This window comes from Galeopterus variegatus, unplaced genomic scaffold (assembly GCF_000696425.1).
Source record: "Galeopterus variegatus unplaced genomic scaffold, G_variegatus-3.0.2 Scaffold234, whole genome shotgun sequence".
Lineage (NCBI taxonomy): Eukaryota > Metazoa > Chordata > Mammalia > Dermoptera > Cynocephalidae > Galeopterus > Galeopterus variegatus.
The window spans coordinates 513927-535339 of NW_007726345.1; the positions used below are offsets into that span (position 1 = coordinate 513927).

Genomic DNA, 21413 nt, shown 5'->3' on the forward strand with positions numbered 1-21413 from the left:
AAGGAAGCTCAGCTCAGGGAAGTAGACAGACACCCCTCCCCCCACCACCAGAGCATTTCATTCACCAACACTCGGCGAAATGGGTGAAAACCTCAGTGAATCATAATTCAATGAATCATAATTCAATGAATCAGACAGTCGAATAGCTTTTAGGAAAACTTGGCAAATGGCCACAAAATAGAAGGGTGCTTGAGGTTTTATCAAAGTGAAGGAAAGAACTGAGCCTCTGCACGCAGGTGGCCCTGCCCAACTCTTCCACACCTGCACGTCTCAGCCAGTAGGACTCGTGCTCAAGATGACTATGTGGACCCTGCAAGATGCTCAGTTGTGGTCACTCACTGTGCCTGACAAGTGGCAAAGGGATGCCGAGCTCAGCTAGCTTTTGAGCGATGGGACTCAAGGAAGAAGGATTCTGAACAAAGGAGCTGCCTCATGCTGAACCGGGAGAGACTGTGCACTTTCTGACCAGCCTGGTTAGCCAGAGACTTAAGACTCCAGGTATTCATACCTACAGCAAGCACTTAATACTTGCAGCTCAACCGAAGACCACTTGCCCCATCTGTATACATCCTGGGACTGCAAAGCTCTGTAAGGACCTTGGCCCAGGAAGGACAGGGTACAAGTGGCCAGTTCGAGCAGCAGGTGGCCATGGGAGGAGTGCCCCCTGAAATCCTTCTCAGTGTTATTTTACCCGAAGTCCTGAGAGCCCCAGAGGCCACACACAAAGGGCGTTCCCCAGAGCTATTCTCAATCTCTCTTTATCCCTGCTCTGGTTCCAGGCTGCACCATGGCCGAGAGCAATGTCCCCACCATTTGATGGCTTGGGACCCATTTGTACACACATCCCCTCAATCCACACTCCTGGGTGCTGCTGTGTGCCAGCCCGAGTGTGGAGGCAATGAGGTAAGGTCCCCTGTCAGGGAGTGGACACAGGGTGCGCAAGATGGTGGCTGGCAGTGGCCCATGGCAGAGGGACAGAGGAGGGATTCCTGGAGGAGGAATCACATGAGCTGGGCCCAGAGGAGCTTGTGGGGGGACGGAGGCAGAGGCCGGGGAGCAGCAGGCACTCCAGGCAGAGGATTTATGGGTGCCGGGCTCCAAGGTCAGAGCAGCCTGGCAAGTTTTCATTGTGGCTGGAAGAGCGAGCAAGGAAGGGAGAGGGGACAAAGCCAGAGGAGGGGAGGCCTGAGCTGGCCCTGAAATGGTCAGTCTGGGGCTGGAGGGGACAGACAGGAGGCAGGGGAGCTCCACTGTCCTAAGTCTCTAGCTTCACTGGGTGCTTTGTATATGTGGTCTCTTCTGACACCCCCATAATCCACTGCTTTCTCCTGCCATCATCCTCCTCCTCATCAAGGCCTGAGTGGTCCCCAGGATAGTCTTGTCAGCAGGGCTGTCCCTGTTTGACCTTCGACTCCCACAGATGTCCCTTTGCCTTCCCTTCCTGTGCCGACCGCCCAGGCTGGGTCCTGACACAGGCTCCTCCACTTCTCCAGATTCACAGGCAGCAGCTGAGCAGCCAGTGAATCCAGGGCCCTCCTCACATCAGAGAAAAGACCCGCACCTCTCCACCCCTTGACAGTAAAATGTGGGAGGCCACAGAGACACCAGAGTCTGGTGTCATGCACTGAATCATGTCCCCATCCAAATTCACACTGAACCCCACCCCACCCCCACCGCCATGTGACTGTATTTGGAGACAGGGCCTTTAAGAGGTAATTAAGGTTAAATGAGGTCACAAGGATGGGGCCCTAATCCAATAGGTCTGGTGTCCTTTAAGAAGAGATGGACACCGGGAATGCCTGTCCACAGAGAGAAGGCCCGGTGAGCACACGGCGAGAAGGTGGCCATCTACAGGCCAGGGAGAGAGGCGTCTGGAGAATCCAACCCTGACCGCACCTTGGTGCAGGACTTCCAGCCTCCGGGACTGTGAGACATACAGTTCTGCTGTCTAAACCACCCCGCCTACGGCATTTTGCTAGGGCAGCCCAAGCAGACCCAGACACTCGAGTTGTAGTAAGCAGGGCTCAAGAGGGAGCCAATGGGGACAAAGGAAAGGGAAACTCCAGTCCCAACACATGCATGTCTTCTCTTTAAGTGCCAAGGCTCTGTTTGGAAGCCAAGCATTCCTCCTTTCTCCCCTGGCCCCCTCATCCCAATTCCAGACACTGCGGGCAGGCAGACGTTCCAGGGTGGAGTTGCATCTTCCCCTGGTTCGCCCTACAATGTGGGGCCAGCTACGTCACCCCGTGGGCCCACCACCTCTGAGACAGTAGAACAGGGCTCAGTGCCTGCACTTCCCAGCCCGGCTGCACCTGCGGGCACGGGCACTCAGTAAACGCTTGTCCCTGCTCCACCTGCAGTCGGAACCTCCCACACTTTGTGAGGTCTCTACCCCTCGAGTACGGGAACACAGCCCAGTCTTTCTGGGCGGAACGCCAGCCTTCTGTTCCTCCCAAGGCCAGGCAGCCTAGGGAGATGGGTTTCATGAAAGGTCTGCCTTGGCCAACCCACTTTATGAGTCCATCTTCCAGGTAGACATCGGCATAGAAGGACTGGTCGTCATTGATGATCCGTCCACCCTTGATAAGGAGTCGGTCACTCTGAAAAGCAAAGCAAAGTATTTAGCATCACCGGGGGAAAAACCAGGAGATTTTTTTTTCTTTTTAACTTTTAATATAAAAATTCCCAAATAGTTTCAAAAGTAAAGAAATGGCATTTTAAAAAACCCTCCAATCCATCACCCAGTTTGCTTCAGTATTTCCCCATCCAATTCTGCGCCATTCACATTTCACTTATTTCCTGGCACCTGCCCCCGCCCAAACACTTTGTTTTGTTTTTGGTGAAGTATTTTAAGACAAATCCCAAACACTGTATCATTGCACCTGTAAATAATTGAGTATATATTGCTGCTACAGACTTTTTAAATAAACATAACCACAATCCATCTTCCTCGCTAACCCAATTAACATTAATTCTTCCACATCAGTCAAAAATCAGACCATGTTCAATTTTACTTGATTGCGTCAAAAATATCTTTTTACAGTGGTTGTTTGAGTCGGGATCCACTCCAAGCCCCCACAGTGCACCGAGCCCACAGTTCTCTGCAGTCTGTTGAAATCTGTACTGGCCCCCTCCTCCATTTTTAATGTCGTGCATTACATGTTGAAGAAACTGGGTCACTCACAGAACAGGAATTTCTTAAGGCATTATTGAATATGACAATGATCAACTTAGAGACATTTGTAAAGACAGTGAAAACGACCTTTCAAAGGACCCACTCCCCCAGCATGACTTCCAGTTGACATTCTGATGTTTTTCTCCCTTTCTTCCCTGTTTTCTGTAGTTGTGATTACAGTGCACACATCCATGCACTGATAGGTCTTGGCTGATTATCTCGGCCCCAAGCCCAGGTCACGCCCTGAGGCACCAGAGGGAACCAGCGACAGAGCTGGAATCTGCTCTCATGTGGCTGAGAGATGGAGGGACGATGTTTAACAAGTCACGGGGGAGTGCGGGGGATCAGCAGGGAAGAGTGGGGTGCCGACCATGGAAGCAAGGTAGACAGGCTGCCAACCTTACCTGCAGGGTCAGGCAAGGCGAGCTGAGACCTAGAAAATAAGTCAAGATCATCTGGACCAGACAAAGGGCTGAAGAGAAGGCAAACACTGAATGTTGCGCAGAGAATGATGTGCAAGACCCAGAGGCAGCAAATTCTAGGACCAAAAAATGCAATTCTGTCCTTTCTGCATTTCACCATAAGTATGTTGCAAGTTATTGCATGTTCTTTATGACCATAATGTTTAAACGGCTACAAAGTATTCCATCTGATGGATACATAATACATTGTCGAGTTATTTTCCCATTATTGGATATTTAAGTGATTTTCAATTTTTCATAGTGATATATATTGCTGCAATGAACATCTTTGCACACAAAGCTTCTTCCTTTGTTTGGATGATTTGGTAGACAAAATTCTCAGAAGCTTAACAACTGGGTCAAACAGCCTAAACTTTACTTACGGCCCTTGATAAAGATGACCAAACTGCTTCCCAAAAGTACTGCCCCAATTTGCCATTCATCAGAATACTGAGCACCCTTGCTTATCACTAATATTGTTGATTTGCATTTCTTGGAGGCTGAGAGCTTTTCCCATGTGCTTAGTCACTGTTGTATTACCTCCAAGCCAGAGAAGTGGTGACAAAGAAAACCCAGCATCTGCCTTTAAGCCCCATCCTGGGTGGGGGCGGGGGACGGTAAGCAGACGGTGACAATTCAGGGCATCTACTCCTGCAGGAGAGTCTCAGATGGTGCCCTTGAAAGCAGAGCCTGACACAAGTGCTGGGAGGCATGTCATGTATCTGGGAGGCAACTCCAGGAACTGGAGTGAGGAAGCAGGGACAGGAGGTAGGCATGGACATCCAACCAAGGCTGCACACTGATCTGGCTCACACTGTGGCAATGGGGGCTTAATCCCACCAGAACTCCCTGAGGAACTGGACAGAATGCGCTCGGGGTGGTCCCTTGGCATCTGCCATGAGAAGTTGGCAGAGGATGCCCTGCAATCCCAGGGAGGCAGAGTTTAACCCAAACTGAGGAATCAGGGCATTTTCTGAACAGAAACAGATCATGCAGTTGGCTGCCCAAAATCCTGGTGTATTGTATTTCCCTCAGAGTGAAAGCCAGGGTCAGCGAGACCCCAGTTAATCTGGAATCCCACCATCTTGGCAAAATTCACACTCTCACTTCCCTCAGGGCTCTGCTCAGTGCCACTTATCTGAGAGCCCTTCCCTTGACCACCCTGTTTGGAATGCCCTACACTGCCACCACCAGCCAACCCCTACACCCCTTACCACTTTATTTCATAGTAGTTATCATAGTATCTCTGACATACTATATATTTATAAGCCTGTCTAAAATGTGGCTCACCCACTGGAATCAGAGTATCTGTGTTACCCCACTGGTGTGCAAGACACAAGTCCACAGGAGGCCAAGTGCATATGCACTGATGTGAGTGCCACCACCTGGAGTTCACCCTGCAGGTGTCCTTATTAGACTGTTAGCTCCACGAGGGCAGGGAATTCATTTTCTTTACCCCTGCATCTCCAACACCTGGACACAGTCTGGACACAGCCTGGTGTGGATGCAGCTTGGATACTGCTGCATTTCCAACACCTTGGATGGATGGATAGACAGATGGGCAGATGAATGAATGGATGGGTGATGGGTGGATGGACAGGTGGGTGGATGAGTGAATGGATGGGAGGATGGATGAGTGGGTGGGTGGATGGTTGGATGGATGGATGGATGGGTGGGTGGGTGGGTGGGTGGATGGACGGATGGATGACTGAACTGATTCTTGAAAGGGGAAGGGGTGAGGATGGAAAGGAAAGGCATCACAGCATGAGCCAAGGAAGAGATGTGAAACAGCACATTCTGTTCCCCAGCAGGAGGGCTGGAGGAAAGGCCTTCAAGATAAATTGCTCCCAGGTCCAACAACCTATTTTTATTTCTAAAATCAAAGCCAGCCATGATTTGTGCATCAGCAGGGAGGAGACTTGCCAGATCTTCTGGAGGATATTCCAGGACCAAGGGAAAGAGGAGGCCTGGGCTTGGATATCTAGAAAGCACAGAGAAGCTGGAGTACAGGTACCCCTGGCACCAGAAAGCAGGAAAATGTGAGTCATCGGCAGCAGGAGCACAGCTTCCGAACACGGCCTCCCGCAGGCAGCTGTCTGCCTTGTCACATTAATAGTGGGCTTTTCAGACTCAGCCTGAAAGGTGGTATTTTAATGCATGGTGTGTCAGAAGATCAGCCCCACCCTGCTCTGCTTTTCCTAGAATAAGACAATGGAGCTTGAACTCAAATCCATACCCTCCCCAACACCACCGGATACCGTGTGCAGGGGCTGCAAGGGTTGCGTGCAAGCTCTTGGCATCCCGCAGGTGCCAGTATATTTCTGAAAAACTTAGCTCATAGTAAGAAAAGAGCTGATGTGACATCCCATTTTCTTTCTTAAAATTAGTTCCTTTTCCTTTCAGTCAGCTTTTCAGAGCCATGTTCTTCAGAATTCTAGCTGAGAGGGACCTTAGCAGGTGTTGTCCTGGAAAGGGGTTCCCTGGTGTAGTGAGTTTAGAAAATTCTGGTTTAAACAGAAGCAAAGACAGTCTTAATGACAGAATTTCTTGGACCCTTTCCTCTGCTGATGTATAATGTGAATATTGAAGAGGGGAACTGAATTCACATCTTCTCCAAACTCAGATCCTTTGTGGCATGGAAAATCTTTCCACAGAAGATACCTTAGGAAATGTGCTTTGTTACATTTCGCACTGAACAGTCCGTATGGAATGTTAGGTCTGATCTGACCTCGGATGCATACAAGGTTCAGAGACCAGTGTGACCTCTAAGTTCCCACAACTAACAAGGGAACAAGGGGGCAGGGTAGACCCAAGTTTCCCAACTTCCTGTCCAATGTCCAGGCCACCAAACCACACTTTTGTCACATTTTTAAACATTCTCATTCTCTAGAATCCACGACACCCCATAAGCAGATGGAATTTAGAAACATCCTGAGATCTGTGATCAAAGGACTCCCAGTCTAAGGATCCCTTTTTCGTGCATGAAATGTGAACGTAAAAACTCAGAACTGTACACCCAAAAGAGTGAATTTTACTATACACATATATAATTTTTTATATTTAATGGCATAAAACTCACACACTTAAAAAATAATAATAATATTGGTGCTAGCCACTGCCTCTCAAAGGAGTGTCATGAGGAGTCAACAGCAGGTGCGGACAACAGCAAGCTCTGTAGAAAAATTGCTACTTTAATTATTTAAAAGACAGAGAATAACAAATGCTCGTGAGGATGTGGAGAAAGGAGATCCCTCCTGCACTGTTGGTGGGACTGTAAATTGGTGCAGCCTTTATGGAAAACAGTATGGAGGTTCCTCAAACAGCTACAGATAGAACTGCCGTCTGATCCAGCAATCCCACTGCTGGGTGTACACCCAAAGGAAGGGAAATCATCATGTTGAAGGGAGACCCACACTCCCATGTTCATCGCAGCTCTATTTACAGTAGCCAAGAGTTGGAACCAACCTAAATCTTGATCACTGGATGAATGGATAAGGAAAATGTGGTATATATACACAATGGAATACGACTCAGCCATAAAAAAGAATGAAATTCTGCCATTGACAGCAACACGGATGAGCTTGGAGAAAATTATGTTAAGTGAGATAAGCCAGGCACAAAAAGAGAAACACTGCATGTCCTCACTCATAAGTGCGTACTAAAACAGAGAGAGACAGAGAGACAGAGAGAGACAGAGAGTGAGAGAAAGAGAGAAAGAGAGAGAAAGAAAGAAAGAAAGAAAGAAAGAAAGAAAGAAAGAAAGAAAGAAAGAAAGAAAGAAAGAAAGAAAGAAAGAAAGAAAGAAAGAAAGAAAGAAAGAAAGAGAGAAAGAGAGAAAGAGAAAAAGAGAAAAAAGAGAGAAAGAAAGAAAAAGACCAAAATAACACACTGAACTTTCAGAAGAAGAGAACGAATCAATGCAATCAATGGTTACTAGAGGTGGGAAAGGGGGAGGGACAGGGTGTTAGGGAGAAATTGCATAAGGGGCACAAAGAATAATTATGATTTGTAATAATGAATATGATAACAACAATGATTTGATCACCACATATTGTACACAAATAACAACAGTCAACACTGTACCCCCAAAATATGTGTAATCAATTATGCTTCAATGAAAAAAATAAAATAAAATAAAAATTACTACTTCATACTCAGATAGATGCAGGTTGCAATCCTCACTCCACTCATCATCCATGTGACTTAACTTCTTCGAGCCTCAGTTTCCTCATCTGTAAAATGGGAATAATTGCCTCTGCCTCCTAGGGCTGTTGGGAGACTGCAATGGGTTGTGTGTGTAAGGTGCTTAGCACAGGCTGGGTAGACGTGCGCCTCAGCAGAGGTATGCATTGTTTATTCTCTGCCACTCTCTGTGGCAGAAACTACACTCAATAAGTCATTGTTTAAGGAAGAGGTGTATGCAGCTAAAAGAAATAGCTCCTGCCCTTAAGGGGTTCTCTGGCCAGTGGGGGAGACTGAGTCATCACCAGGCCTTCACACCCCAGCGTGGGAAGGCCATGACAGGGGAAGTGTAGAGGACCACAGGAGCACACAGGAGGCTTCCACGTCAACCCTTCCGAGGGGAAAATGCCTATTCTGAGTTTGAAGAGCAAGTAGGAATTCACACATGGCAAAGAAGAAAAGAGATTCCGGAGAGAGAGAATCCCATGGGGAAAGGCACAGAGGCCGGGAGGAGCCTGGCATGCTTGGGTATCTGAAAGTGGTTTCCTTCAGCTGGACTATAACCTCAGAGTGGGGAACCTGGGGAGGGAGGCAGGTGCCAGGTCCTGGGGACTCTAATGCCTGAGTTGATTGGAGTCTGCGCTCCAACGTGACAGTAATGGAAAGGTTTTCAACAAGAAACAACTCAAATGTAAAATGTCCTGAACGAAGACATCACACGAACACGGGGCAGAAGTAGAAGCTGTGTAACTGACCATTTACATATTCTTCTCAAAGCTGGGATCTCCCAGTAAGAGTAAGTGGTGGCCAAGTTTGCAACATGTATCAAGGGCCTTAAAATTGTTCATGTCCTTTGACCCAGAAATCTAGTGTTGGAAATTTGTCCTCAGGAAAACATCCCAAACAAGATCAAAGAATAACACACAAAGATGTGGTCCAGATCAGTGACAGAGGTATAATCCCACCACGAACGGGGTGTCATTCAGCTACCCACAATTTTTCTAGGAGGTTTTAAGAACAAAAAAGTGCCAGAAAATAAAATGTTAGGAGAAAAGGCGAAATACAAAACTCTCTACCTGGTAGTAACTCAAGGGGAAGTGAGTTTTTCTGGCAGTAGTTGACCCCCCAATGGAGACTTTGGGGTACCTCTATGTCCTCATTGCCAATAAAAAGCACTGCCGTTTCCCCCAAAACTCATCATGCCTCATGGTCACTGTTCATGCGCCCATTGCCCACAGAGCTGGACATCCTTCACAGCTGGGAGATCCCTGTGTATTCATGTCTATATCCCCAGAGCTAGCCAGGGGCCTCGCACAGTATTCAGCAAGTGTTAGCTGAGCAGGAGGAGAAGCAGGTGACAGACAGGAGGCAAGGGAAGAGGGGGAAGAAGAAAGAGAAAGTTGGAAGACAGGAAGTGAGAAGGAGAGAAAAGGAGAGAAAGGAAGGGGGGCATAGTAGAATGATTAAGGGGGAAGGAAAGATGGAAGAAGAGGAAAGGAAAAAAGCAAGAGAGAAAAAAGCAGAAAGGGAGAAAAGAGCAAACTGACAGATAACAAATCTCTCTTCTGCATTTAATATTCCCTGAAAGCCTAACCCCACTGGCTGGGAACAGAACTTGCTAAGTGCAAAGCCTGTACAATACAGACGGTGCTGAAAAGCCTCCTCACGAGTGGTCCACCTCAACCCCGGAGCTGGGCAGCAATCGTTTTTCTACCACCAAATGTCTCGTGAGTCAGAGGAGCAGCCAGGCCAGGGGGAGTGCTTCTGCTCCAAACCTGCTATTATCTCCCAGACAGCCCCAATGGGGAGGAGAGGGCTGATGCTGGCAGGACACTTTTCTTCTTTGCACAAATATTAAGTGTTATGTTGAGCTCTGCTTACAAAAGTAAGTCTTTAAACCTTCAGGCATTCATATCCATACAGCAGGAAAATATACAAATAAGATCAGCACTGGCAAGGAGAAGAAGTTCTTGACCCCAGTGAATCCTTTGCATCACTCTCCATTCCCAAGCAAAGCATCAAACCTCCCTGGGTTCTTTTCTCCCTCTGCATGGTGGGAATACGATCTGTCATCTCCACCACAAACGCAGCTGCCAGAAGATACAGAAAATCCATTAGGGTCTGGAGGTCCTCGGAAAAAATATGAGAGGTGCTGGTCTTGTCAAACCAACAATCAGTGGTTTAGCAACCTTGGCTATCTAGATAATAGCAGAGAACCAAAGCTGTATTTACGGAGACAGAGAAAGACAGTGACTATATATTAAGGAGGTGACATTTGAGATGAGCTCTGAAATATGGGCAGAAGCTTATGAAGCTGGAAAAACGGGAAGACGGGGAACATTCCAGCAAGTTAAACAGTATAATAAACTGACACGGCACGGTGTTCTGAAAGTTTCGGGTTCCCTGTAATAGGTAAGGAATAGGTGAGGTTGTGTGCTGTCCATGGTCCTGAACTGCCACTGGACACTGGGACAGTGCAGCTTCTCCAGACTCTGGGATGCTGAAGATCCCTCTCCCTGGCACCTCATCCAGCCTTGTGGCTTCTCACTGCTTTTCTTTCTCAGCCTAATGGCAAGTTGTTAATCTTTACATCCCCACAGAACCAAAGTAATTATGACTTAATGTTTCACAATGGATGTTTCTGATTTCAAGTACTTTCAGGTCTGAGTATCATCCATTCGACTTTAATTCTCCCACCTGAGGAAGTTGCAGGGCGCTCATTCGACCCCCAAGTCCCCTGCCCTGTGATGCTCCACTAATGCAATGACTGGAATCCGGGATCACTGCATGGGTGAGTGACAACAGGGGACTTCAGAGGTCACGCAGATTCTGATTCAACAGTGGGAAGATGAGGAAAGCTCAGGGTTCCTAAATGACCAGTCTCTTTTGGAAGATAAAGAAACCCTTTCCCTCCAGAGGGGAGCTTGGAAGTGAGACTGAAAAAGATCAGAGAAGCCCAATTTTGGTAGAAACCTGCTTGTCCACGCATTGGATGCAGATGGAACTGCTTTCTCTTGAGACAAAGGAACTGTCAAGGTGAGTCCTGAAAATTATTAATCCCACAAGCCAGTGATATTGAGGGTCACATTCACAACTCAAAAATTCAATAGGGTAGGTAGGCACACCCCACTCCCATACACACAACTCACAGCATGGCACCATGGCCTGGCTAATCCTCAAAATGCACTGGGATTGCCTGCCAAAAATTCCAATCCAGGTGCCTTTGTCAAGATTTTCATTTAGCAGATCTAGATTATGGGCCAGGAATTTATAATATGTACAGTCATGCATCGCTTAACAATGGGGATACACTCTGAGAAATGTGTTGCTGGGCAGTTTTGTCATTGTGCGAACATCATTAGAGTGCACTTACACAAACCTAGGTGGTATAGCCTGCTACACACCCAGGCTCTATGGTGTAGCCATTATAACCTCATGGGACCACTGTCGTATATGTGGCCTGTTGTTGACTGAAACATCTTTATGTGACACACGCCTGTATTAACAAATATCACCAGATAATTTCAATGTAGACTCTGTGTGGCAGGTTGTGTTATTCACTCACAGTTCTTCCTGCCCTCCCGACTCCTGCCATGCTCCAAGGTGGGTGCAGCGAAGCCCCCTGTCCCACCGACTGTGAGTGTACCCACGTGACTCACTTTGACCAAGAGAATGAGAGAGGCCACGAATGCACCAGTCTGAGCAAAAGCTTTAAGAGACAAGTGGATTCCAGCTCTCTCTCTCTTGACATGTGGTCCCAGTCCTCCCTTTGCCATGTAAACCACATGACCCAAGGAATAGCATCCCCAGAATGAGTTAATATGAGAAGCATTCCTGGCCCAAACAGAAGCCTGGAGACAAATCTAGTTGAGCCTTGCTAAGCCTCTGCCACTCACAGACCCCAATACAATAAATATTTGTTGTTGTAAGCCACTGAGTCTAGGCGGTGTATGTTATGCAGCATTACTACCTCAAAGTGAATTGATACACCACTGAGGCTCTGTGCTGGAGGTACAGGAATGGCTGTTAGAGGGGTTTTATAGCTCAAATACTCCATTCATACTTCCCTGACTCAGTTCCTAACTTTAATAACTGGAGCCTCTCCCTTCCCCCTTTCCCTGCCCTCCATCCAGCCTCTTCGCAGCAGCAAGTGCTTCCATCCCATCCAGCTGCATGCTCATATTTATTCACAGAAACCAGCCCATTTGTCTTTGATTCTGCCTCAGGGGACAGCCTGACAGCCAGTGACCCTTTGCCACACTCTCCAGGAAAGCAACCTAGGAAGTGGCAACCAGTATGAGACTGAATCTAATTAGCACACTTTTGTCCTCCCCTCATGTGGGTAGGGGCAGGGTGACTTTTCCTCCTTCATGAATCAGGTGGTGCCCACAGATTGCAGGGCTTTTCTGTGAGCTCAGATTGGTTTCCATGTCAACTGCAGTTATAACAGCCTGATCACAGGTCCTGTTATACCTGGTGGACATTCAGGAAACATTCCATGATGGGTTGAACATCTGATTTAGAAATAACACACCTCTGTCATGACCCCAGGAATGGTCAATGCCTTCAGGCTGCCTGTAAGAGGAAAATGCTAGCTATATCTGCACCAATGTCCTGACCCATTTCTCTCTTTCCTTGTCTCTGCTTCTTCCCTTACAGAAAGTAATTTGAACAGAAACCCTTTGTCTCTAAGAAAACCACATTCTTTGAGCTCATACTAAGTGTCAGTTCTGCATTACATAGCTTTTCATTTTTAATTCTTAAATCACCTCAAGGAGTGGGTGTGATTGCTACAAACAAGGAAACTTCGAGAAGTGGAGTAATTTGCTCAAGGTCACACAACCAACAGATGGGGGAGCCAGAATTTGAACCTAGTTCTACCTGGCACCTATACACTGACCACCCCAGTGCCTCCTGCTGGTTGTCTCAGTGTGGTGTCCTCTGTACTGTAGCTAGTTCATGCGTCTGAGCCTCAGTTCTCTCCACTATAAAATGGGAATAAGCACGGACAGACCACACTTACCTATTCAGCTATTCATCAAGCACATACTCTGTGCCTCGAATGCCCTCCTGATAGGATTGCTGTGAAGGAGGTCAGGGGGAGTACAGCAGATTAAAGGGCTCTGAAAGTAGCAGAAGGCTCTCCAGGGGTAAGATTAAATGCAAAGACCTATTCACCTAAGAAACATTGACAATGCCTCCTGCCAGCCAAGGGCTGTCACACTCATTTTATATTTTCATTTTCCAGATCATTTTTATATGCCTTATCTCCCCCATGAGACTGTGAGATCCTTGACTCGACACCAGAAATAGCTTATTCTCACACAGCTCCTTAGCTGGGTAACCTTAGGCAAGACACTTAATCTACGTAGGCTTCGCTTTCCCCATCTGTAAATGCAGTTAATTAAAGTACCTACCTAGCAGGATTACTTAAGATAATATGTAAAAGCACTCAACACACTGAACACTGGCCTATGAAATCCAATATTCTATGCCAGCGGTTCTGTGCTCATGCATTTGAGGAAGCAGGAAAAAGTTTCTATTGCTTTTATCAGCTCCTCAAAGAAGTCTATGACCCTACAAAGTTTTCAAACCCAGTTTAAAAGGTGCCCTATAGGGGCTGGCCTGGTGGCGCACTGCTACAGTGCGCCGCTTGGGAAGTGCGGCGACGCTCCCGCCGAGGGTTCGGATCCCACATACAGACTGGCCGCTCACTGGCTGAGCGAGGTGTGGGAGCAACACCAAGGGTTGCGATCCCGTTGCCGGTCCTGGTCTGGTACGGGCGCGACACTGAGGGTTGCGATCTGTTGCCAGTCACGAAAAAAAAGACAAAAAGGAAAAAAATAAAAATAAAAAAAAATAAAAGTTGCCCTATAATAAAAGTTTAATTGCAGATTCTTTTTATTCTTCATGCCCAGAAATAAAGTACAGCAAAAAGAAAGAAAGAAGTTAAAGGAAAGGAAAGAAAAACCCAAAATGGCATCTGGAGCTAGATGAGAAGTAAAGAACTGGGGCAGTTTTGGAAAAGATAAGGACCTGGGTAATGAGGAAATATCGTCCAGTACCTCTAGGAATAGCAGTGTGGAAAAGGAAGGAACCTGGAAAAATTCTGAAGGCAAAAGTACGGCAAGAGGCAGACTCCCACTCCACAGAAAGAAGAGCTTTCCAACAACAGAGCTGTGCAGTGTAAAGCAGGCTGCCATGTAAGTGGTGCCCTCCCTGCCACGGGAGGTAAACAAGGAGGGGATGTAAGGAATTCCTGCATGAGAGGGTGGGAGCAGGAAAGAAGCAATGGACAAACACTCTTTTCTGCCCCCTCAAATGCACAAACAGAAAATTTTACATAATTTAAAAGGTTCCTTTCAACTATGAGGCTATAGAAATCAAATATTTGCTGGGAATTGATTAGGGCCTGCCCTAAGGGTTTATGAATATGGTATGATAAAATGCACATGGCAACACAACTTAGTGACAGGTACAGTTTCCTCAAACATCCACCTGTCTGTTTTACCCCATTCTGCATCAGATCCAATGAGTCTGCCCATGAAATCAGCCACAAGTTCTGACACCAGGTCACTATTCAGTCATGGCCCTGGGGAGAGGGGGAGATATGCACCATGATGACCCAGCTTGTATGTGGAAAGTTCCTGTTGTAAAGGTTTTTCCATGGGAAATGCAGTGAAGCCCATTATTAAACCAGATCTGTTCTCTCCCCACTGCCAAGAAACCCCTTTAAAAGTCCCCTTCTTCTTTCTTTGAGCTCCAAAAACCCTTCATGACACTCTCATCTCCTTCTGGATGGTAACTACCTAAATGCTAAATCCATAGATAGGGCATTTGTTGAGGAAGGCAAAACATCCCAAACAAGATCAAAGAATAAGAACAAAAAAGATGTGGTTAAAACTTCATTTAGAAAAAAGCACAGTTTGAGATCTGGGTTTCATTCATTCACCCACAGGAGTTCCTGCTATGAGCCACCAGCACGCAAGAGCACTCCTGAGCAGATGCTGAGAATTGACGCTGTCCCAGTTCTCCAAGTGTCCGTGGTCAAGTGGAGCAGATGTACAAGTGACAAACAAAAGGTGCTGAAATTTCCAACCCCAGAGGAAGGACACTCCTTAGGGAATTGGCATAGTTGATACAAAGGCAGAGGGCCAGAGGGGCTGAGCCTGGTCAAAGAGAATGTTCTAGATTCCTGGGGCACAGGCCCAAGGGAGCTGCAACTTCTTATGTTCACAGACTTCACCTTCCTCTTTTACCTGATTTCTAGACCAGCTCCTTTATGAGGCATCCCAGATCCCACTCCATTTCCCAAATCACCAACAACAATTTAGAATTGTCTTTTCCTAAAGCAAAGTTATGATTTGGTGATTACATCTCTCTATGGGAACGGTTCTAAACCTTTCTGTGTCCAGAACATACTTTCAAACAGTTTAAAATTTTGCAGCATTCTTGAAGGACTTAAAGACCTAAATAAAAAAAAAAAAAAAAACACCAGATAAGTCAGCAATCATTACTCTGCCTTCCCTACTACAGTGTGATTGTGTCTAACTGGGCCTTTAATGCCCCCTAATTGCACCTGCTAACTCTTCAGGACCATGGCGCTGTCCACTGCCCTGACCACGTTCTCTTACATGCTCACAGGGCAAAGTTCTCTGATGTTCCCTTTCCAGAGCATGAGCTTTCTTTTACTTGTAGCACATTCTCCTCAACACCTCTGTGCTTGTGAGTACTCAGGGCTCCGAGTACTGATAGGTGCTGCTAGAACAATTTGTAGACTTGGTTGTAGCAAACATAAACTTTAAATGCTGATCAAAATTTAGCAGAGGATTTTTTCAGTACACCCCTGTGCTCACAGCACTGGGCTGAGAGTCACTAGTTTCTGGAATATCTTTCCTATCCCCTATCAGTGCCTCTCTTACCTGGGTCCCTAGTCTCTATTGCTGGCCCTTGCCTTTCACCCCCAATCCAATCTGCATTTCTTTCTTTTTTTTTTTTCGTGACCAGTAAGGGGATCGTTAATCCTTGGCTTGGTGTCGCCCGCACCATGCTCAGCCAGTGAGCACACTGGCCAGCCCTATATAGGATCCGAACCCGTAGCCTTGACGCTCCCAGCGCCACTGCACTCCCAGCGCTGCACACTCCCAAGTGAGCTAGAGGGTCAGCCCCCAATCTGCATTTCTTATCACCCATTGAGACATCTCAGTTTGGTGCTTGTTCCCATTTCCAATTCAACTTAAGAATTGATGCTGGACCTTTTCTTCCCTTTCACCCCCTATGCTTCCTGACCACCTCAGCATCAGCTTCAACAGGTATTTGTTAGCATCTCTTATGGGCCAGAACTCTCACATTTAATCCTCATATCTCCTCCAGAAAGACTAATTTTGGGATTCTCCCCATTGAGTTAGAGCTTAATCACATGACTTTTTCTGGCCAGTGGACTATAAACAGATGAGAAATGATATGCCATACTTGAGCAGAATTTCCTTAAGTGATTTTAGGTTGCTGCCAGTCTCTGCTCCTTCACCTGGGTCTGAAAGTGAAGAGATGCATGGAATAGGCCAGCAGCCAGGGGCAAAGTTACAGCCAACCTCCAGATCTCATGTATTATGAGTAAGAAATACAGGTATGTCATTGAAAGTCAGAGTGTCCCAAAGCTCGGAACTGAATTATCTATTTTAACTCTTTCACTGTAAAGAGAAGGAATTGAAGGCCCCAGAAGATGAAGTGAATTGCCCAAGATCAAAGAATTTATCAGCATCTGAGCTACACCTAGAACCTATGTGTCATTTCCATCACTTGGATGCATTCCGACTGATTTCCAAAACCTTGCAGAATCAAATTTATTTCAAGTTTCTCACCCTCTGATTTAGTTGTGCAGAACTCCCCACTCTCTTTTGACCATTTGCTCCGCAGCCCAGATCTTGTCCATGCTGTTCCACCTTCCGTGCATGCCCTTCCCTTCTCTCCACCAACCAAATCCTCCAACAACTAGCTTGTGCCATCCTCCCAACCCCAAGTAGCCTCTTCCTATTGCCTCTACCAATGCTGAGTGCTCTATTCTCTGAATTCCTCTAACATCTATGCTCCATTCCACAATTTACCCTTTAGCCATTCTTAAATTGTTTCATGAGTGTACCCTTTGTCACTTAGATGGCAAGCTCATTAAGGTTGGGGATCATAAAATATATGATTTAATTGCCCATCATACCTTGCACAGTTCAAGGAACATAACAGGTATGAGGTTAACACCTGCTGGTCAGCTGCCATTCTGAATTTTCATCTCCTTGAAGAAAGAGTCTGAGCTTGGGGAAGGGAACTGTGATCGGTTAGATAGTCTGTGCCAAGCACACCCATGTATGTCATATCCTGTATGTTCCATGTATTCAGTCTTGGCCAAGTTCATTACAACAAACAGGCATTCAGGGCTAGGTTGGCATAGTTACGTTATAAAAGAGGTCATAACTCAGTATCACTTGTAAGCTCCCTTCTAAGACACTTTTTAAGAATTTTAACAAAATATTTTTCCCTGGGAATATGGCCTTCTCCTCTCTCTCTGATCAGGAACTTGACACAACTGAGGGGATTCACTTCTGTCCTGGATGACAGGAACTCAGAATCCATATCAGGTGTCCAGTCACAGCCCCTGCAACAGTCCCTAGTGACTGGCACGTTGGTTCTCTGCTCTTCCTTGATCCTCAGTCCTGGAAGTTGACTTCCATCTGATTTCATTGTAGGCATCTCAAATCCTTTGTGCAAAAAGGCAAGGAATGAACTGAATATACACAGCGAGGCTGAATGGCACCCTCGGGAGAATCCTGACATGCCGCACGTTCTTTGCATGTTTGCACATCAGGCTGCCTCCCTCATGGGACTGTTCCAAAAACCAAGTGAGAAATAATGGAACTCGTGCTGAATGCTTGGACTAACTCTTCACCTTGTGGTGGACACCCAGGACTCCCCCTGCCCCCTCACCCCCCATGGAGCAGGCCTCCCTTTTGGTGCCAACATCTTCTGCAGGGCCATGAAGCCAGGTGCTTTGTTTGCTCAGAGCCACGCCCAGGATGCCCCACTCACTTAACTGCAGCAGTGGGCCTGAAAGCGCTTCAGCTAAGTTAATCCCCAGCTGTGCCATTAATTAAAAAAAAGAAAAAGAAAAAGCCACACATGCAAGAGCGCTTTATAAATATTTTAAGCAATCCCTGGGGGCTGAGGCTAAGTGTTTCTGCTTTTTCCCTCTTCTTTCTCTAGTAGGCTACTCTATGATCTTAGAAAAAGCCTGCAATGGAAAAAAGAGGAAGAAGACACCCCTCTATAATCTACCTGAGCAGAACGTTTTCCCAATTCAGCCTGTCCCCCTGCCTTTGTCCACACTGTGGCCCTGTCTGGGATGCCCCTTCTCCTCCCCAACTCTAGTGCCAGTCTCTGCTGTCTCTGAATTCATTGGAAAAGCTGGAACCTTTCTCCCCATTGTTCAGATGACACACCTGAGGCTCAGAAGGGCACAGAGTGACACAGCACCAAGCAGATGGGGACTGGGAATGCAGCTAAGAGCTACGCCTGCCACCCTGCTCTTCTTCCCATGACCCACAACTTGACCCTTTTTCAAGCCCCCTGGTCTCTCTGCAGGCCACACACACCATGGCTGCCAAAAATATCTTCACCATCTCCAGGATTTGCTTTAACTGCACAGAGAAGCGCACTTGGAAGCAGAGGTTGGGCTCTTGCGATGCTCCTTTCCTGCACCTTCTCTGACATGCTGACTCCTCTGCCTCCAGGTCTCCACACACCACAGGAAGAACCCAGCCCTCCTTGCTGTCCCCTCTGCCTCCCTCCCACTCTCAAGTCTGGGCTGCTGGCCCTGCTGGTGTCCCCTCCAGACCCCTGTACTTTCCCTTATGACACCCACCCCCCTTTAGTGGAAGTACAGGATTCAGTGTCAGCCTTTGCTAAGCTCTGGGAGGGCCAGGGTGAGCTCGCCTCCTTCCCACTGCCCCTAGCACCCAGCACAATGCCCAGCACAGACTGCTGAAGAACAGGTTATAGTGCAGCATTTGGAAAGCCACAGCGCCCACCCTTTGTTTAATGGCATTTAAGGGAAGAATCTGGTTCCTATCACAACACGTTGTCTTTTTAGCCAAAGGTCCTCAGGAAGCTGACAGGTCCTGGGAAGAAGCCCCATCCAAGGCTGTCCTCTCTGGTTTGTTGTTTTCTCCTTAAAACTACAAATTTTTCTGGCTGTGGTGGGTGATATGGGCCAAATGAAACACAAATGCCTCCTCAAAGGCTGATTTCCCAGAACTAAGCATACTTTCCAGTATCTGCCTCCCCATGCTCATAGGAACCACCTTTTGAGGCTGTTGGAACTACCCCTCTGATTTTCCTTTATCTACAAGTTGACAAATTGCTTCGCATGAAGGACTGAAGCATCAAGATCAGCCAGCAGTTCTGAAGCCCCTCCTACATGCCTAGCACACACTCGACGCTTTGCCAGGGTCTAGGATGCTTGCGAGTCCTGTGAGGGGGCCCCTTTGGAAATCAGAGCACTGAGGTTCAGAGAGGCACATAGATGCATCTGTTGCAAAAGCCTGGGCAGCTCATTGCCACTCCAGAGGGTCACAGCCAGAAGGCAAGGTGACAACTGGAAAGCAGGGTGACCACTGTGGCTGAGCAGACTGAGAACTGTGACTCTGGGTACAACATTCCCACCGACCTGCCTCAAAAATCATCCTGTTAAAGTTCCATCCTGGAGAGTGGGGTCCTGAGAGAAGCAGAGATCTGCCGTGGCCACACAGACACAAAGGGACCCAGGGCTCCCAACTCATTGGTCACTGCATCAGCCCCACCCCCATCGCTTGCCTCAGTTCTCCTGGGAGGGCAGGATTAGAGGGTCCCAAGGCAGGGACCTGCTCAGACAAATAGCCCCAGCTTCCTTCCCCCACCGCCTAGTCCTGGGCAGCCATATTCCTTCATTGATTCCTTCCCAACTACAGTGTTTACAGATTGGCCACTTGCATCTCTGTGTCTTGGAGGGCAGAGCTTAGGGATGGATAAGAGGTTGTCCCCACCCTCAAGGGTCACAGCTTTAGATGGTCTGTTGGCCAGAGCTGAAGCTGGGCCTATGAGGGATTTTTTAGCTCAAGACTCAGCCCAGAGCTGGGGCGGGGCAGTGCAGGAGAGGCAAGGGGCCTGGTTCCCTCCCCACCTTCCTTTCACCTGCACCCCCAGCCGGTGCCCCAGCCTCTGGGAGCCTTGCTGGACAACACCTCCCTCAAAGGACTGTTGCCAGGATTCAAGAAAACGGTCTGCAGTACTCTGAGCAGGCTGGTGGAAAGTGTTAGCTCCCTCCCCCACCCAAGCCTGCCCTCTTGCCTGTGCCCTGGGGCTGTCTGTCCCTGAGCCTGAATTCCGCATAAATGAGCAGTTGGGTCTCCAGTCCTGGAACCTCAGGGGTCACCCTGGAGGATTCCACCACACCCAGAATCCCTCCTCTCAGCACCCGGCTGCTCCTGCACCACCACCCAAACCCACAGTGCCTGTGGCCCGCGGCCCTCGGGAATGGCCTGGCTGGACTCTGGTGCCAGGCGGCGGAGCTGGGGTGGAGGCGCCAGCTCCAGACCGCTGCGCTCTCAGATCCCCACCTCCGAGACAAAGCGTAAAGACCGGGGTTCCTTTGTTTCCGGCCACACCCAGGGACACAGCCTGACTGCTCAGCCCCCACTGCCATCCCCACCCTCCCGTGGCCCAGCCTCAGCGGCGTTAACCCTTCCGGGGCCGCAGCTGCCAGTGCGCCCCCCTGGGTTATTTTTAGCCGCGCCGAGGGGTGGGAGCGGCGCCTCCATCATGGCGCTGTCTCCAGGTCCCGACCGCCTCCCCATCAGGATGGGCCGGGAGCGGGGGGCGGCGGCCGATCTTTCCCCTTCCTCTGCCGCGAGGTGCAAGGGCCGGGCGGTGCGGGGGCCGCTGCAGGCCCAGCTGACCCTCCCCATCCCGGCGCGAGGGCCAGAGGGAGGGGGCTCAGACCCCGCGCCCCTCCCTCTTTTGTTCGGCTCCGCATCCTCCGGGTCCACGCCATCCTCTGGAGCATCCCGGCGGGGGAGGGGGCGGCAAGCCCGCGGGGAGACAGGCTGCAGGCTCCAGCCCCGCCCCGCCACGCGGGGCTCCCCCCACCCCCATTGTCCCCAGAGGCTGGGGGGAGAGGGCTGCCGTGCCCAGACCGGCCCCGCCCCACCCGCGGCGGCGCAGGCAGCCTCGAGGGCCGCGTCTGCAGTCCCCCCGCGGATCGGGACCCGGACAGTGGCCACCCCCACCCCACAAAGAGCGGCTGCGGGGCAGGGGCGGGCGCCCGCCCGCTTACCGTGATGTGCGGGATGCTCTTCTTGCCCTGGTAAGACATGGTCCCTCTGTCGCCCTCGGCCGGCCGCTGGACTGCGGGGCTGTCTGTCGGGCTCTCTCTGGGCCCGCTCCCCGCGGGCGCGGTGACAAAGGCCCGGGAGCGAGGCAGACAGGGACGGAGGCTCGGTGCCCGCGGCTGCCCCGGCTGCTCGGCCCGCCCGCCGCCGCCGCTCCGGCTGTCAGCACCGCCCGGCTCGGCA

At 48.9% G+C, this 21413-nt stretch overlaps 1 protein-coding gene across 3 annotated transcripts in view; it reads right to left on the bottom strand.

Moving 5' to 3' along the window:
- Positions 1 to 21413, bottom strand: part of CRMP1 (collapsin response mediator protein 1) — a 72981-nt gene that overhangs the window by 47774 nt on the left and 3794 nt on the right. For 2 of the 3 annotated variants that reach the window (XM_008566322.1, XM_008566323.1), the window contains exon 2: positions 2512 to 2600. Coding sequence is in view for 1 of the 3 variants with exons in the window: in XM_008566320.1 (XP_008564542.1) it covers positions 2512 to 2600; positions 21176 to 21214 (128 nt within the window). In the remaining 2 variants the exon portion in view is untranslated. Of the gene's footprint in view, positions 1 to 2511; positions 2601 to 21175; positions 21407 to 21413 lie in introns of those variants that run through there. The other variant, XM_008566320.1, reaches the window with a different exon arrangement.